The sequence below is a fragment of the Ammodytes marinus genome (genome assembly GCF_949987685.1).
Source record: "Ammodytes marinus genome assembly, chromosome: 2".
In the NCBI taxonomy this organism is placed as follows: domain Eukaryota; kingdom Metazoa; phylum Chordata; class Actinopteri; order Uranoscopiformes; family Ammodytidae; genus Ammodytes; species Ammodytes marinus.
This window is the reverse complement of record NC_137231.1, coordinates 31,882,379-31,902,219: the sequence shown is the minus strand read 5'-3', so window position 1 is coordinate 31,902,219 and position 19,841 is coordinate 31,882,379. Positions and strand designations below refer to the sequence as shown.

Here is a 19,841-nt window from a genome sequence, read left to right as displayed (position 1 = left end):
GTGGACGTCCATCAAAACTATGACGTAGGTCCTTAGCAACGGCCCTTATACCCTTGACAGCGGTCTGTCTTGCTGGAAATAACAGACCTGTAGAATGCTGTGATTTACATAGGATTTTCAAAGTGCCTTGTAATAACTATGGTTAATACACAGCCTAGGCTCTGTAAACGGGCATGTAATCAAAGTGTATGTAAACAAAGTAGGAAACTGTAGCTCTTAACATGCCAGTGAGAAGATAGTAAGTCTCTCTACAAATACATGTTTGTGTTAATGAGGGAATTATCTCACACACACACACACACACACACACACCATAAAAACTCACCCTGTTCTAGTCGGTCTGACAGAAAGATTTGCTCGCTCAGCATATACTTACAGTAGTGTATGTTCTCTGCTGATGCTCACTGTATGAACACACACACACACACACACACACACACACACACACACACACACACACACACACACACACACACACACACACACACACACACACACACACACACACACACACACACACACACACACACACACACACACACACACACACACACACACACACACACACACACACACACACACACACACCACACACACACACACACACACACACACTTGTCCTTGGAAAGACGATAGATTTCCCCAGTGGGATATTGCAGCCGCTGGACAGCAGACCAACATCTTGTCTCCGTGGCTCCTTTGTGACTTCACTGTGAATGCAACTTGACCATTAAAGGAATACCTCACCCACACGGAACCGGCGTTCTATCATTATAAAATCACTATTATAATATAATGAATGAGGTTTTCCTTCCCTCAGTCTTCCCTTGGCCCAGCTGTCCTGTTAATCCTAAAGGCCAGGACACACCGGCCCGATAATCGCCGTCGTAGAGTTTCGAGGGGACGGGGACATGAATCTGTTTGGTGTGTGCCGTGAAATCGGTCGTAGTTGATGTCGTCGGGCTTCTTTTGAGCCGATTGAACATGTTCAATTGAACATGTTCAATCGGCGGCGGACAGTCTTTCAGTTTGAGCAATTTGATTTGTGGAGGGCTAGCGAATCAGTGAAGCCCGGAAGTGAGGCGGGTAGCACAAACAGCTAACAACAGTTATCCATCGTTTTGATGTGTTTGTTTGTTTCGTTCAGCGAGTACTCACATGCATCAACCCTTGTTGACTGCTCGACACCATGCTCGACACTCTCTGCTAAAAATTGTGCTCTTATGGTCCATAAATATAAATACGTATTTCTATCTATGTTTATCGTCTAGAGAGCCGTCCCATCATTTCCGGCTTTCGTATTTTTTCGGGCCACAATACAGATTAGTGCCGCCTGCTGTTATGGAGACATTACGTCCCGCGCAAGCGCAGAGCGTACGGAAAGTCAGCAGTCGGTTTGGTGTGTTCTTTGCACTTTTTCGGCCGCGACGGGAAGACTGAAGCACCCTGAATCGGCAGTCACCATTTTCGGGTAGTCGGACTGGTGTGTCCTGGCCTTAACCCTACGTTGGATATCACATGTAGGGAAATGTAGGGTTAGACAGTGAGACCATAAAACACTCTTTCTGCCTTTTCTCAGACTAGGATGAACCGATTTCTAAAAATGTTTGCACATTTATACTACATAGGATCTCAGAGTTCAATACACCTTCATATTTCCACCGGTGAAGTACAGTATCTCACAAAAGTGAGTACACCCCATATTTCTTCAAATATTTCATTATATCTTTCCATGCGACAACACTGAATAAATGACACTTTGATACAATGTCAAGTAGTCAGTGAACAGCTTGTATAACAGTGTAAATTTACTGTCCCCTCAAAATAACTCAACACACAGCCATTAATGTCTAAACTGTTGGCAACAAAAGTGAGTACACGCCTAAGAAAAAATGTCCAAATTGGGCCCAAAGTTTCAATATTTTGTTTTGCCATCATTATTTTCTTGCACTGCCTTAACCCTCTTGGGCATGTAGTTCACTAGAGCTTCACAGGTTGCAACTGGAACCCTCTTCTACCCATTCATGACGACATCAAGGAGCTGGTGGATATTAGAGTCCTTGCGCTCCTCCATCTCCCGTTTGAGGATGCCCCAAATATGCTCAATAGGATTTAAGACTGGAGACATGCTTGGCCAGTCCATAACCTTTACCCTCAGCTTCTTTAGCAAGCCAGTGGTCGTTCTGAGGGGTGTTTGGGGTCGTTATCATGTTGCAGTACTGCCCTGCGGCCCAGTTTATGAAGGGAGGGGATCATGCTCTGCTTCAGTATGTCACAGTACATGTTAGAATTCAATGAACTGTAGATCCCCAGTGCTGGCAGCACTCATTTAGCCCCAGACCATGACACTCCAACCACCATGCTTGACTCTAGGCAAGACACACTTGTCTTTGTACTCCTCACCTGGTTGCCGCTCCACACTCTTAACACCATCTGAACCAAATAAATGTATTTTGGTCTCATCAGACCACAGGACATGGTTGCAGTAATCCATGTCCGTAGTCTGTTTGTCTTCAGCAAACTTTTTGTGGGGTTTCTTGTGCATCATCTTTAGACAGTAGCGTACCGTGGGGTTTCAGTCAGGGCCTTCAGTAGCGAACTCCGACCAACCCCCCCCCCCCCAACACTGAGAAACGCACACGTCAGGTGCCAACACAGCCACATACAAAATATAGGCTAAAATCACAGTATACACTAATGCATAACATGAAGAGCTTGACAGTTGATCTTCAACCACCACAGAGCAGCGCACTGCGCACGCACACCACTGTTGTTTATCCTACACCAGATAGACTACTGCACCATCACCATCAGATATTTCATGTCACTCGACAACTGTTTGCAAACGCATAACACGACACAACACAAGCATCCAGTTATTGCAATAGGGTTCACCGGATGCTTGCGCAACTTCAACGGATTCAATTTTGTATAGCGACAATATTACCAGTGCGCCGCATTCGCTTCAATAACACAAATTAAACATGCAAGTCTTTATGCCAAATATTTTACAACAGCCAATCCAACCAGCATATTAAGAAGAAGTGTAGTTGAGAGTTGGTTCCCATATTATGCTTAGAAAGCGGCATCAACAATGAAAAACAGCATCACCCACTGCCCACATAAATAACAAACAAAATGGTTTTAAAACCCCATAAAAAAACATTATCTCTTCATAGATAGACACAGCCAAAAGTAACACTCACCCATCACTTGTAGAGGAAATCCATCCTCGGATCCTATAAGCCATTAAGGCTGTTAAAATCCGTGATGTGCTATGTTCCTTCACAGGTTTAAAAAGCAGACACGGCCAGCAACATACCGGTAACTTGTTCCGCTCGGTGCTAGCTGTTAGCCAGTCATAGCGTCGTAGTTACAGTCAGTGAAGTGCTGCAAAAAAACGTTGTCAGCCCATCCAGCTTATGTTTAGTATTCCTGTTGAAACTATATCTAAACTATGTTAAACGATCACCTTTAAATAGCCACGCTAGATCGGCAGCGGGATGAGTAGGTTGTGTGAAAGCGATGGCCACAGTAGTTCACTCACATCACAATGCTAATAGCCCGCCGAAGTTTCAAACTTCGCTGATGACATCACGGGGGGCTAGCGGCTGAGATATCGCTGGGCCCTGGGGCGGGCTGTCAATACACATCAGAATCTGATTGGCTGATGAGACACGTCAGTCAACGTTATTATCCAATAGGAGACGGCAGCTTCAATGAAAGGCTAGCAATATTTCTAGTGCAGGTCCCGCTGCTCCACATAGCTGTGATGCGTTTAGATGAGATATCCCTGGGAAATCCAGCTCAGCCTCACAAAAAATAACTATATTGCAAAAAAAATTTAATTATTTTTGTAACGTACTGAATTTTTTAAATTAAATTCAGACACATTTAAACACAAATTAATATAATTTTAAACAACAAAAAAATATATATTATTTGGATTTTGACAGGGCCAGCAGAGAAGGCCCTGCTGGCCCTGACGGCCCACCACTGTCTTTAGAATAGGTTTTCTTCTGGGACAACAGCCATGCAGACCAGTATGATGCAGAGTGTGGCGTATGGTCTGAGCACTGACAGGTTGACCCCCCACCCCTTCAAGCCCTTCAGCAATGCTGGCAGCACTCATACGTCTATTTTCCAAAGCCAACCTCTGTGTACGACGCTGACCACGTGCACTCAACCTTCGTAAACTGGGCCGCAGGGCAGTATTGCAACATGATAACGACCCCAAACACACCTCCAGAACGACCACTGCCTTGCTAAAAAAGCTGAGGGTAAAGGTTATGGACTGGCCAAGCATGTCTCCAGACCTAAACCCTATTGAGCATCGTTGGGGCATCCTCAAACAGAAGGTGGAGGAGCGTAAGGTCTTTAATATCCACCAGCTCTGTGATGCTGTCATAAATGGGTGGAAGAGGGTTCCAGTTGCAACCTGTGAAGCTCTAGTGAACTACATGCCCAAGAGGGTTAAGGCAGTGCTGGAAAATAATGGTGGCCACACAAAATATTTACACTTTGGGCCCAATTTGTAAATTTTTTCTAAGGGGTGTACTCACTTTTGTTGCCAGCAGTTTAGACATTAATGGCTGTGTGTCGAGTTATTTTGAGGGGACAGTACATTTACACTGTTATACAAGCTGTACATTGACTACTTTACATTGTATCAAAGTGTCATTTATTCAGTGTTGTCCCATGAAAAGATATAAAGAAAAATGTGAAGAAATGTGAGGGGTGTACTCACTTTTGTGAGATACTGTAGGTCTTTAAGTTCTTCATACTCCTTTTTGTTAAAAGGTTCAGTAAGTGATTTGGTTTTAGCAGTTAGCAGTCCCCTCCCTCGTCCCCACATCACCACCACATGAACACACAGCTGTCTTTGTCAGATAGTGCCGCGATGGAGAGCAGCGTTAGTGGGTGTGTGTGTGTGTGTGTGTGTGTGTGTGTGTGTGTGTGTGTGTGTGTGTGTGTGTGTGGTTGTGTGTGTGTGTGTGTGTGTGTGTGTGTGTGTGTGTGTGTGTGTGTGTGTGTGTGTGCGTGCGTGTGTGTGTGTGTGTTCATGTTACTATGTCCACTACACTGGCATTTGCATACCTAAACATGCCTCGAAAACTATATTGTAATGTGCATTTTTTTGCCGATTTTAGACATACTTGGATACTGCAGACACTCACACTCTCTCTCTCTCTCTCACACTCACACACACACACACACACACACACACACACACACACACACACACACACACACAGACGGAGAGAGACAGACAGACACACACAGACGCGCGCACACACACACACACACACGCGTGCAGACAGACAGGGACACACACAAACACGTGTCCATTTGTTTCACTCTTTTTCTAAACAGCGAACACAGTTCCCACTCAGTACGTTTCCATGATCAGTTAAATGCAGAGTCACTGCCCTGTACATGTTTTATAAATCAATAGAGCCATTGTCTTTGTACGTTTTATTTTTATTTCCTCGTGTTTCGATTTGTTCTCTGTTATTCCTGGCGAGGAAGATGTGACTGAGGTGACAGCCGTACTGTGAGAGAGAGACACACCCGGAAAGAGACACACCCTAACTCACAATTCCTATCTTAAAGTGTAACAGTAGCTTATACTCGTACATGTTTTTTGAGTAGAAGCTGAATTAAATTACTATGTTGGTAAGGAACACATAAATACTTTGTGTCAATATTGAACAAAATTGCAATATGTTAAATATCGGCATTTTAAGACATTTTATGTACATGTGAAACTCGAAGAATTTGAATATCATGCAAAAGTTCATTTATTACAGTAATTCAACTTAAAAAGGTGAAAATAATATATTATATAGACTAATTACATGCAAAGTGAGATATGTCAAGCCTTTATTTGTTATAAGTTTGGTCATTATGGCTAACAGCTTATGAATCTCAGAAAACTTTAATATCACATGAAATCAATAAACAAAGGTTTTTAAATACAGAAATGTCGGCCCTCTATAAAGTATAATCATCCATATGTACTCAGTGCTTGGTTTGGGCCCCTTTTGCATGAATTCTTGCCTCAATTTCCAATTCATTTTCCATGATATTCTAATAATATGAGTATCACCTGTATTGTAAATTACTTTTACTTTACTTTTCTAGGATTTGAAAAACAACGATCTCTTTTCCAAATACATTACGCCACTACAATGACGTCGAGTATATATAGATAGGGGAAAGTGGGGTGAGTTGTGCATTTTGGAAGTTGCAAAACCCCTTGTTTCTAGAAAACCGTGGAAGAAATTGGAAATGTGACCACACATTTAAGAAGAGCCATCCATTTGACTCATCCTGTAAAGAAGGGAGACACAAGGAATAAGATATAAGCACATTTAAGCTCAAAAAACTGTGTTTTGCCTTTCAAAGTAACATTTCCATGATCAAGGTTTTTTGATTATTGTGTCTGAACAATTATAGACACGTTTGAAAACATTTGACACATGTTTCAGTGCTTTGGTATGCTACACTTTGAGTCTATATAGTTAGCACAATGTCAGCCCTAAATTGCTGCATCATGCCTATTATCCAAAATTCTGGGGATGGGGTGATTTGTGCCAAATGGCCTAGGTGAGTTATAAGTAAGTAAGTAAGTAAGTAAAATGTATTTATAAAAGCACATTTATGACAGTTTGCACTGTCCAAAGTGCTGTACATAGTGCATTCAGTAGGTAAACAATGAAGGTACAATAACAATAACCAAAATAAAAGACGTAAAGCCCATACATCCACATAAACACAGATAGTAGTGCAGAGGTAAGATAGTTAATGGGGAGGAAACACCAGGGTGTACATATGGGTTTTGAGCCTTGATTTAAAGGCAGAAATGTAGGGGGAATCACATTTGTCAGGTGGCAGTTGGTTCCACAAGCACGGAGCAACTAGTGCAAAGTACATTTCTGAGAGTCGTGCCAGTGGCATGGCTGTATACGCTGGTCACCAAAAGAAACTGATTGTCTACAGTAGCTCAGAAGAGAGTGACATCTCAATTCCACTTAACGACACCACTGATGAGAGTTCAGATGGCCAGAAAGATGATGATGGTGACTTTGTCATTGTGAGCTTTGCAGGCAAAACCACCTAGATCTGCTAGGCCTTGTTTAAGAAAATGTGCCTTCAATCTTTGTTAACTATTTACTTTAAATACACCTTAAATAAGTGATTGTCTAATGGATTTGTCTTGCATTACAGTTTTTGAGATATATATAAATTGGCACAATTCACCCCACCTTATTTTCTCCAAATGCACAAATCACCCCACGTAGTGGGGTGATTTGTGCGACAAGACAACTTTTTTTCCGAAAGCTATATTTCTTAAACAGTTTATTCCAGATGCAAAGTTTTTATTGCCAGGGATGCACAACATCCTGAAATATATGTACATATTTGAGTTGGAGACATAACTGTCAAGGCCTCACTTTAAAATCACTTTGAGTAAAAAGTTGCACAACTCACCCCACTTTCCCCTATATGGATTGTATAAATATAAACAAAAAAAAAAATTATAGTTTCAAGTTGTATATTTGTAGCTGTAGAAAAGGGGTAGGATCAAATAAGTGTATACTTCTTCCTACTCCTTTTCAGGCATATCAATTCAATATGTTATTTGTTTATTTTTTTGTTTATTTTTATTTCTTTTGTGAAATCATTTGAACATATTTTTTTATTGTATTTTCATGCTTTTAATTTTAATTTTTTTGATATGTCTGAAATAAATTGAATCAAATCAAAATCAAAACTGTACTACCTAGACCGTATAGGCGAGGAGCACATGGGACACGTTCCCTCCAAGGATGTTATTTCGGGGGTGTACGTCACGTACATGTTGCTTATTGTGCTTAGGTGTTTTTTTTTACTAGTCCCACATTGCGCTCCCACAATGGAGCGTAGTCTGAGAGTGGCCTTTTTTCCCCCTTGTCTTTCCCCTATGTTTATCCTTTCCTACCTATGGTAAGGGGCGCACGCTTGACGACTCTTCAGTGTACCCCCCTGTCTCCCATGTATTGGTTACTGTCCCTCTATGTCTCTTGGCGATAGATAGATAGATAGATAGATAGATAGATAGATAGATAGATAGATAGATAGATAGATAGATAGATAGATAGATAGATAGATAGATAGATAGTACACAGGGATAATCTCTCCACCTGGGTCTTGCTGTTGCCTGAAACACACACACACACACACACACACACACACACACACACACACACACACACACACACACACACACATGTCTCTCTCTGTCTCTCTATGTGTCTCTGTATGTGTGTGTGTGTGTGTGTGTGTGTGTGTCTCTCTCTGTCTATCTATGTGTCTCTGTCTGTGTGTGTGTGTCTCTCTGTCTCTCTATGTGTCTCTGTCTGTGTGTATGTCTGTGTGTGTGTGTCTCTCTGTCTCTCTATGTGTCTCTGTCTGTGTGTGTTAACATTTTCGAGGGAGACCTGCAGCCAAGCCAGACAGCAGTCAACTGCCTGCACTGTGTTTCACTGCATTTGATAATCTTTGCAACAACATGTTTAAGCAAGAGTGGATTCATTGTTTTCGTATGTTGAAAATCTTATGAAAAACCCCTTTTTTTTATTTCGTTCTCCTTCCTTATGTGTCTGTTATTTCAGGATTAACAAAAAAAACAAAGTGTGTTTCCTGCTCACCAAGGACACGATCATGTGTTGGTGAAGTGTGTTTTCATAATGTTCTGTATTTGTCAGGACGCCATTGATGGGAGTGGGAGGATGTCCTGGAGTTTGACAGTGTTGTTCGGGCATTTCTCCAAAACAAGGGAAAACCCCCGCCCTCCCTCATACGTATTTGCAAAAGCATCTTCATTGGTGTTTAATCATCCCAGGTGTGAGCCCAGCCCTGTACTGTATATAAACAGGCTAGTATTCCCTCCCAAGACACACACCTGTCTGCTCTTCACTTTGCATCAGGAATCAGCACTACAGCAAAGGTAACTCAGTCTCCCTTCAATATTTTTTTATAATTTGATGATCGATTACTCGTTCCAGTCGTTTTGAGGCCTTTTTGTTTGTCTTAATAATAATTTTGCATATAAAATAATTTTGAAGGATTTTGACTTTTGGTATTCAACACTTAGAGGCATTTTAAAGACCTGCGACTTCACATGAATAAATAAATAAAAATAATAATAATTTGTGGCCCGGGAAAGAGAAGTTTGGGGTTCCCTGCTCAAGCTGCTGCCCCCGCGACCCGATTTCGGATAAGCGGTTGATGATGATGATAATTTGTTGAAAATATCTTTGGGCCTAGTGGTTAGCCTCTATTAAATGTTGAACCCCAATGTTTATACAGTTAGGGGAAGGTACAGACATGTGAAATATTTACAGAAATGTTTATTAATATGCACTGTCCCTGTCAAATAAACGAATAAAAATTAAATAAAAAAAAAACAGCTTTTTTTTATGCTCTTGACCACATATTTAAACTATGTTTTCCCTGTTAAATGCTTTCCTACAGATGGCGATACCTTTCCCCTTGGTCTTCCTCCTCTGTCTGACTGGCGGGATGCTGCTTTCAGGAACCGTAAGTGCATTTTTTTTTTTTTTTTATAAATCGTAAAAATGCAAGTTTACCTCACAAACTAAAAAAGCAATTTGGGGTCTCTCATTTTAGGTGAAATGTATGAGCACCTTAAAAGTGCCATTTCCAAGCTGATGTGTTGAATGTGTTATATTTACAGGGTTCCGTCTACATCACCACAGTTCAGCCTTCGGGTAACTTCTGTCTTTTATATTATGTTGCTAATTTTATCTTTTTTGTTTTTAATACTTTTTATTCTTAGAGATGTATTTACTTGTATTTTATTAGCTGTGTATCTGTGTATCTGAATCTTATGGCAGTGAGGGCGGGACCCGATAAGCCTTTGGCTTCTCCCGCTTCCCTTCGGACGATAACACAAAGTATGTGTAATTGTCCGGAAGAATAATAAATAAATAAATAAATTATGCTTTTATTTTCTATGCACATTGTAAAACACTTTGTGACCCTTTCTGGCGGGATGCTGCTTTCAGGAACCGTAAGTGCATTCTTTTTTTTATAAATCGGAAAAATGCAAGCTTACCTCACAAATTAAAAAAGCAATTTGGGGTCTCTCATTTTAGGTGAAATGTATGAGCACCCTTAAAGTGCCATTTCCAAGCTGATTTGTATTGAATGTGTTATATTTACAGGGTTCCGTCAACATCACCGAAGTTCAGCTTTATGGTAACTTCTGTCTTTTATATTATGTTGCTAATTTTATCTTTTTTGTTTTTAATACTTTTTATTCTTAGAGATGTATTTACTTGTATTTTATTATGCTTTTATTTTCTATGCACATTGTAAAACACTTTGTGACCCTTTCTGTGAAAATTGCTATGTAGTTAATACATTTGACTTTACTTACTTACATTTAATGGCAGAAGTTCACACAGACAACATAATGTCCTCTTGTTGGCTGGAATGCCACTGGACCAACTCTAGAGACAGTAGCTCTGATAATGTGGGATGTTTCACCCAAAAAAAAACGCTAAAAGAAAAAAAAAAAACGTCCAAAGAAAGAGATTGCAGGTACAAGCTGTGGAAATGTGTTTTCTCAGGAGGCTGTCCTGAAGGCTGGACTCTTTTCGGGAATCGCTGTTTCATTGTTCAAAACGGCCCAAGCATCTTTGTCGATGCACAGGTACGTCTTTATTAGCCTTAATAACCTGTTCCACCAATGTGACCCAGGTGCCAGTTTGTAGCTGGTTAAACTTGTCAAATTTGCATTTCCTTGCCTTTAAAAGTGTATTTCTATAGCACAATTCAGACACAAGGCCATTTCAAAGTGCTTTACAGGGGCATGAAATACATCAAGATTAAAATGCATCAAGTATAGAATAGACATTAGAAAAGCAAATAAAAACATATGAATGGAAATAAAAATTACAGGTTAAATGGGAAACAGAAAAGTCTTCAGATGTTGCGTAATGATTTGTTTTTTTTTCTGTCTCCCCAATCAGCTATTCTGCCTTGTTTTGGGAGGAAACTTGGTTTCAATCCATAATCGGTTCCAAAACTTCTTTGTGAGGAAACTGATTCACGAACATTTTGGCAGAATTGCCCCTACCTGGATTGGATTATTCTATTCAGTTGAGGTGAGACATTTTTTAGAAAATATGGAATATATAGACAAACCATGACCAGCACAGAAGTCTAGTAACAAACGACCACTCGGGTTTAGATCAGGGAGGTCCTGAGCCTGCGCTCTGAAAGCCGAAAATCATTTTTTTGACCCAGGGCCACCGCTCCCTATACGCAGGGTACGCAGAGCGCGTAGGGCACCAAGTACCTGGGGGAATATTGTTCAGAAGTCAGTTTTCTCTTCCAGGAGGGCAGATGGCTGTGGACTGACGGATCTCCATTTGACCAAGACTGGGCCCCTAGAAAGAACGGGACAGAGAACTGTGTGTCAATGTCGATGGATGATGGTACACACATTATTTATTTTCTTTCTCCGGGAATTTTGTTTGATACCTGAAAAAAAACGAGGAACAGTTATGTGTTTTATTTCTGATATTACCCCACAGTGCATTCTGAAGGGTTAAAGTAAAGTTAACTAAAGATTAAGAGTTGTTAATATAAGTGGTTTTGGTAATGAATCTATAAGGCGTACGCTCATAACAACACTTTACTGAATAACCAGAAAGTGCCCCACGCATTGCATTATGGGTATTGGTAAGGTGACACAATGGCGGCATGTGCAGGTGTAAAGTTAGGCACAGGGTGACCTCACTATTACAGGGACAGAAGATGTAATGTAGCCTTCTGGAAATTCTGGCACTTTAAAACAAAAAAAATGTGTTAATGTTTTTATTAGTTTGCATTGACCCTATATATATATATAAAAAAAATACATATATATATACTGTATATATATATATGTATAGTATTCCCTACCGCTACAGTTTTCTGATAAAAAGAGTTGTAGGTGAAAATTCAACTTCCAATAGTTAAAGGCCTACTTCACCGGTTTGAATATGAAGGTGTATTGAATTCTGAGATCCTATGTAGTATAAATGTGCGAAAAAAATTGAAATCGGTTCATCCTAGCCTGAGAAAAGGCCTTCTCGTGACATCACAGAAAGAGAAATATAGGGTTAAAAAAAAAACTTACTTTGTAAATATTACTGTGATGTCTTTTACTGTGACATCACAGTAATATTTACAAGTACGTTTTTTTTTAACCCTATATTTCTCTTTCTGTGATGTCACGAGAAGGAGAAATATAGGGTTAAAAAAAACACTCTTTATGCCTTTTCTCAGGCTAGGATGAACCGATTTTAATTTTTTTTGCACATTTATATAGGATCTCAGAATTCAATTCACCTTCATATTCAAACCGGTGAAGTAGGCCTTTAAGCAGTGAATCTTAATGAAAGTATATTGATAAACTGTGGAAACTTTTAACTAATTTTAATTAATAATTTGTTTCTGTCTTCAGGCTACCTTGGTTGGAATGTTGTCAGCTGTGCCAGACGTTTGCCATATGTCTGTTACCGCAATAGGCCTCTGCCACCCGTGTGACCGACTACAATGACGTCACCATTTATCTGATATTTTATTTCCATATTAGAGAACTTTCTCTAAATGATTCACTTTCTACTGAATGCTTTTCAAAATCAAATCCCTCTGAAATCATATAACAGACTCTATATCAGTCACAATTACTAACGTTGGGTTATATTTTTAATCGATATAATATACCCCCCCAAAAAAAAACTTCTCATCAAAATATATTAGAAACAATAAATGGCAAATTTAATTTAAGTAGTCTTCTTTTATCTCCCCCTATACAAGATTCAAAGTGTGTATTGTCATATGCACAATCAGAAACATGTTCTCAGTCATACAATGAAATTCTTCCTTTGTTTTCCACAGACTGAAATGCCAAGAAAGAAACATGAAAATATGCAATATACAAGTAAAATAGTTAAAAAAAAAAGCTGACCCAATTCAGAATATACAATTTAGAAGTTAAATAGAGAAGTACAACTAGGTAAAACAACACATTTAAGTTAAAAAATAAAATAAAAAAGAAATGGTGCAAATCCAATAAGTCTCATAAATCAGAAGAGAAAGGGGTATCATGGGGGGGGGGGACCCTTAAAATGAGTGTAAAGTAATGAGAATCCCTGATTTAATACACAAACGCTACAAATACACAAAATGTCGACAGAAAATCGCCCAACGTTAGTGTTCTCTTAACGGAGGGGACCTTTTCTTGTGATTTGTTCATTTCCTATCAAATACAGCTCTGAAAAATTAAGAGACCATTCTAGATTTTTTCTTAAATCTTCATCTCTACATTACTTATTGAAAATGCTCTTATTGAGAAAACATGTATTGGAATTTAGTAGAAATGTTGTCAGTAGTTTATTTTATAAAACCAAAATGTTCATTCTACTCAAACATATGCCTATAAATAGTAAAACGATAGACAATGAACATTTGCAGTGCAGGTCTCTTCATTTTTTTTCCAGAGCTGTATATTCATTTAAACCGCAATCAATGAAAAAAGAAAAGTGTATTCCACAAATAAAAACATAATCTTTAAGCATAAAGTGTTTCTGGTGTGAAATCCTTATTCACAGCTCAGTGTATTAAAGGTGGAGTCAGTGATTCTGGAGAACGCTTTTTGTCAAAATCACTTTTTGTCTAAATCAGTGAATATCTCCTCACGATCCACTACCTGTCTGTACTGTGTGTGTGCTGAAAAAGAAATCTAGTGTTGATACCAAGCCCCAACCACAGCGAGTTAGACCAGCATCATATGCGAAAGTGACCAAAACAAAATTGCAGTTCACCCGAGTTGCCACTAGGGGGCAGGTACCAAAACAGAGCGATTTCTCATTGACTCCCATGTTAAAAAGGCCGTTTTCACAGCATTATTAAACCTATTTAAGGCCTGGTATAAAAAAACATTCTAGTCTGTATGTTTAGGTCATATCTCCATGACAACACTGTTACTGTTTTTGTACCAGTCCAGTTTTTATTCTATTGGAGGTTAAAATGTACGAATAATTAGGGGCGCGGCCTCTTGAGTGACAGCTATCCACCCGTTGTCCCTCACTTTGCGTCGGAGGTATACGTCAGCTAGATGGGTGTATCTCCCTCCCCCCGACGTCACATCAACGCCCTTTTTCAGTAAGAGGAAATGAGGCGGAGTCAAACTCTGACAAGATGGCGACGCGCAAAGGCCAGGACGATTGGATGAAGTTGGAATAACTGAGGTCATCCCGGATGCTACATTCATGTTATATACTATCTATGGTTCAAACACAGCCTAGGCTCTGTAAACGGGCATGTAATCAAAGTGTATGTAAACAAAGTAGGAAACTGTAGCTCTTAACCCTTTAGGCGCCGGGTTTTATTTAAAAAAATACTAGATTTTGACACCGAAATTTCAAAAGGCTCTGGATTGAAAGTGGTTTGAGATAGAGACAAAGTGTCAATGAGACAAATATTGAGAATGACCTAAAGTTTATATAGAGAGTAAATTCTCCCATCTAATTAGCATATTATGATGTCATATGGCGGCGGCCATGTTGGATTATGTAATTTCCATGAAATACCTGATATTTTGAAAGAGAATTAAATTTATTTCATCAGATTCACCCCCTCCATCCATGTGTTATGATGTCCACTTTGTTGTAAGCCAACAGTTGTAAACTAGAACTAGAACTACACCACAAAACTCATGTAAACAGGCGTTTTTTATGATTTTTTTTTTTTTACTAATTTTTATTTACTTTTGTCTTCTATTCTTCATTATTATTATGATTATTATTATCATTATAATATGATAATATGAATATATATTTATTCATATATATTTATATAATGCTGCGTCGCATGGCTGCACCACTGCTGCGCATGGACGCACCGTGACCGGCGCCGTAAAAAGAGTGAACACCAACTCCCTACTCGTCAACTTTTTGCTTGCCATATTCTCTCAATAACTCCTAAATCCAGCTTCAGCATAAATAGCTTAGTGGCACACTATCTCCGATTTCGCACCCAACAACTGCGCGATTCATTTGCAGCCTGGACGCGGAGGTGTGTCACGTCTCTGCTCTGACGGCCGGCTCGGACTGCTCCGAGGGGCCGCTCAGTGCTCTGAGACTGCCCGCCTGTGAGTGCTTTTGCTCGGGGAGGGGCTCGCGGCAGCACCGGGCAGCACCCGCTTCTCGTTGAGCACAGTAACTGCAGAGTGATACGTGCTATCACGTCAGAGTCTCTAAACACCACAAAAGTTTTCAATAACACCAGAAAAAAATCGCTAGGAGGATATGACAAAAAAAAGTAAAGTTTGGATGGGATTTTTCATTTTTTTTTTTTTTTTTTTTTTGGGATGGGATTTCCGGTTTTCCTCGAATATTTTGCATTGAAGCATGACGTTTTTCTGAGCTAAGGTCTAGGTATGGGATGTCTGCCAACTAGTGGAGGGGAGTTTGAACAAAATATAACACTCGATTTAGAGAAAACAGCTGTTTGATTCAGTACAGCGTCATGTCGCAATTTTGCGACTTTGGCGCCTAAAGGGTTAACATGCCAGTGAGAAGATAGTAAGTCTCTCTACAAATACATGTTTGTGTTAAAGGCATCATAGGAGATTATCTGCAATATGCACTTTTTAATATGTTGTGAAAAGTGCTTTTTACACCCCAACAGCAATAAATGACTTATGGGCAATGAAAAAGAAACGAAAAACCCCCAAATTCTGTACCTTCTATAAACCTGTTAAAATGCTGACCAATCGGAGACGATGGACCCGTATCTAAAGAACCAATCACAATCCTGCGCGTTCTCTCCCCTCTGTGTGCGAGCCTGAGCGCGTTCACGGAGGGCAGAGAAAGCGTTCGTGCCATATCGTAGTAGGCTACCTGGCAGTGGACTAGACCTAGTGGAAGTAGCATAACAAGCTTACACAATGGAACCTACACAGAAGTTACCAGAGGTGTGGACTCGAGTCACATGACTTGGACTCGAGTCAGACTCGAGTCATGAATTTGATGACTTGAGACTCGACTTGACAAAATGTAAAGAGACTTGCAACTTCACTTGGACTTTAACATCAATGACTCGTAACTTGAGCCTTTTGACTTGACAAGACTTGCTACTTTCCCCAAAACCCAAAGATTAAAAAGTAGGCTATATTTTTAAGTAGGCTACTGCTCTGTATCTTTCATCATGTAGCCTAGTGTAGCGGAGGAAACTGGTGGATGTCGCCTACCGGTACCGCGCTGATCTGCTTATCACTGGTTTCACTTCAGAGGTGTCGGCCAGAACACCACTTAAGGCCAAAAACGTCAGACTATAAGCATGAGAAGAGGAGTATGGTTTTTCCGCTCTTTATTTTCCTTCTTTCAAAGGCACAGCAGCATAGATCGCAGGAAAAGAGACACAGGCTTACATTCCGCTCGTGAGGAGACGTTAGAACAGCTGTTGCGACCTGCGAATCGCGGCCGTCAATAACATCCATAAACTGTAACTTATAACAGCGATCGGGACTGCATGTACTTACTCACACACGGGTGATTCACATAAACACGTTTCAACTGTGTCGACTACTGCGGCAACATGCGCGCTCACACACCTGACCGAGAGAGAAGAGAAAAGGAAACTTACTAGACAGACCCTCCGGCCGACTGACGTCACGGCCACTAACTGACAGCTATACTGTCATCCACACTGAACAAAACTCATCTCAACACTCTATAAGAAATAACAACACTGTAACCTATAAACTTTGGGGCCTTTTCTGCATGTAGCCTATGTGTGAGTGTTTGTGTGTGTGAGTTAAATGTTAACAATCACTGGTAAACAGTGCAATTGGGAAGTGCAGCCAGCAGCGCTCGTGCACGGCTGAGTGTCGAGGGGTGGGGGAGGGAGTCCCGAGGGGAGAGGGAGGAGTTAAACGGAACTCCGAGGACAAGCTAATTTCAAATCATGCTAGCTCTCTCAGATCGTACAGTATAGCTTTAATGAGGGAATTATCACACACACACACAGGGCTGGACTGGGACAAAAAATCGGCCCTGGCATTTTTGGCCATGGCAGCCCACCATGATTATTTATACGATATGCGGAGGCAGGGGCGTTGCTCCAAATTCTGGGCCCCTATACAGGAAGTCCTGATGGGCCCTCTGAGAGGCGGTCTTACAACACAAACATGTAAAAGCTGTGTTTGTCTAGTCCAAAACGTATGAGTGACTGGTCCCTCTCTGAGCCAGATAACAACACAATGTTTCTATTGATGAATTACCAAATCATTATGCGTACTTGAACACAACCCCTGGTCTAATGACTCTTAAAGGCCCTGGCAACCCAAATCCACTAAATCCTTGTAACTATGTTATTTGGGTGGTAAAATCAGTGCTAATATGTATATGAAAGGTCTTAGGAATATCTGTTAGCCCCGCGCTAAGCTACTGTCATGTCAGTTGGTCGAGCATTTGAAAAATCCTGATTCGAATGTTGCCTTGGCTTAGAGCGAGCTATATCTTGTGATGTCACGCGAAGGATCTCTGTTCTAAAATGCATTGGGACGGCCATTTGAAAATTTCTGATTCGAACGTTGGCTTACGTCTCTATCTTGGGACGTCACACGCTCTAAAAACAAATATATACAATATCTCTGGAGCCGCGCAAGAGATACAGACTGTCTCTTTGCGCCTGAGCCTACACTCACAGGCTCGTCTGAGCGAAGCAGCGCGCACCCCGGTGATGGTAACGTCCACAGTGACACCTCGCCGAGCCGCCGTGCAGAAAAACTATGTGGTTTAAGACTAAATGATCACCGGGGATTCCTGAACGTTAATGTTGTAGAGGGGACAGGCTTTCACGATCCGATTGTGTCCCGAGACCTGAGAGACACGTCTCCAAATTGCGCAGAAAATCCACTGTCGATCGCTGCGCCGATTCATGCCTCTGACACGTCGACTCGCAACAAAAAAAAAAGTCAAGGCTTTGAATTCAGTGCTGGGGATGTGGAGATCTTTGGCCATTTCCCGTGCCTCTTTTTCCTCTCGTCACTTCGTTCTCTATCCAAGCGCACACACCTCTGTCCGGCCGCATCTGAGTGCGCAGCTCGTGCTCCACCCGAAAATAAATAAATAAACACAAGTTGGACACAAGCCCAGCTGATGATCGCTCTGGTAACGGTCAGTCCATAACTGGACGCTGAATATTAGACACCGAATATAAAACGACACGACTTTTTACGACATATTCCCAGGGGGAAACCCATGGGGAAACCCCGTTTTATAATCGGCCCAATACGGCATGTGTCACTGCTGCATGTAATAATACTGCGTTGGTGATGCATTTTTTTTTATCAATGTAGCGAGTTTTTATTGAAGTGCAGGCAGAGTTTTTTTTTGTCAGCACTCCCTTCTGAGAATATGTTTCTGCGGCTGCCTGTAGCGTAGGCTACTTCAACAGCGGGTCTCCACACTGTTGATCGTCTGGACAACGTTAGCCTGCATGCTTAGGATCCAACTGGCCGGCTGGTTTGAACTCATTTGATTGTCTTTTTTTATATTGTACTCCTTGTGCTCTTAATTCAAACCGCATATCGCATCAGCTCACGTGATGAGAAACATAATCCGACTCCGTTTTCTCTCTCTCTCTCTCTTATTCCCACTCCTATCCTCAAAAACATTTAAAAATGCATATGTCTAAAATAGATAGCAGATTTTTTTGCAAGTTAAATGGGAAATAAATTAATAAGATATAACAATAAATATGAGACAGATATATTTTTATATATTTTCATTGTGACACTGACACCTGTTTCAATTAAACAGGTTGCGGTTGTAGTGGGAAAAAATATCCTACAACTAATTGCAAACCTATATAGGCCTAATAATAATAAGTTACTTTCTGCAAGTGATGTTGAGCTTGCGCTCTCAGCAGTGCCAAAGCATTCAGCGTTGCTAGGGAAACCAGCTACCGTCGCAGCCCGTGCAGCAGTGTGAACTGCCAGTCAGGCTCGTTGTGAGCATGTGCAGCATTTTCTAGTTTGCGTCTCGTTGTGTGGTGAATCTTTGGTCTGAACTGGGCTAAACCTGCTCAGCACCGTGAGTGAGAGAACGTTCCCTTACAGAACGTTGTTGGCCACGCCCACACCACCCTGCAAAATGTTCTAGACAGCAAAAAAGCAGTTTTTTAGACTAAATGTTATAATATTTATGAAAATAAATTTTTAATTGGATGACTGTAAACAGCTTATAGAGAAACCCAACATTAATGTCATATATTTATGTCTGTGGGTTGCCAGAGCCTTTAATAAACATGCACACACACAGTGTTTCTCACAGGAATTTGGGAGACTGTGTCGTGGACCCTGGACCTTCTAGGGCGGTCCGGGGAAGATTTTTTTTAAAATGTTAAAGTAAAATTCATCAATCTGGTGTACTTTGAGGAGAAAACTAAGGCTAAATCAACTATTTCCTATGTAAGCTATTTAGTACTATTTTCTGGAATCATTTATAGACACAGAATGACCAAAAAGCAGAAAGAAGAAATGTACATGTTTAAAAAATCCAGTCAGCTTTGGGATTTTGTTTACCTTCGTTTGTATTTTTTAATGGCCCAATATAGGCCCCTGATCTTCGTAGCCCCGAACAATGTTATTTAAAAAATAACAAAAATGTACTGACGAATGAAAGGCCCCTGATATCTGTTTTTTTTTTCTCCCCTAAATAACATTTTTCGGGGCCTTCAAATATCAGGGCCTATATTGAGCCAGTAATAAA

At 40.6% G+C, this 19,841-nt stretch overlaps 1 protein-coding gene and 1 long non-coding RNA gene across 2 annotated transcripts; both read left to right on the top strand.

Moving 5' to 3' along the window:
* The first annotated feature begins 8,917 nt into the window (after positions 1–8,917).
* On the top strand, positions 8,918–9,963 carry LOC307268545. The gene is made up of 4 exons (XR_013845462.1): positions 8,918–8,992; positions 9,520–9,585; positions 9,743–9,776; positions 9,903–9,963. It is a non-coding gene; the product is annotated as an uncharacterized lncRNA (long non-coding RNA).
* Positions 9,964–10,060: 97 nt separating this feature from the next.
* LOC307256957 (galactose-specific lectin nattectin-like) lies at positions 10,061–13,631 on the top strand (the record flags this gene model as incomplete). Its single annotated transcript, XM_080036072.1, has 6 exons — positions 10,061–10,078; positions 10,233–10,266; positions 10,641–10,723; positions 11,043–11,177; positions 11,411–11,510; positions 12,524–13,631. 6 exons carry the CDS (start codon positions 10,061–10,063, stop codon positions 12,604–12,606), a joined length of 453 nt encoding a protein of 150 aa, XP_079892198.1. The 3' UTR covers positions 12,607–13,631.
* Between the last annotated feature and the right edge of the window lie 6,210 nt (positions 13,632–19,841).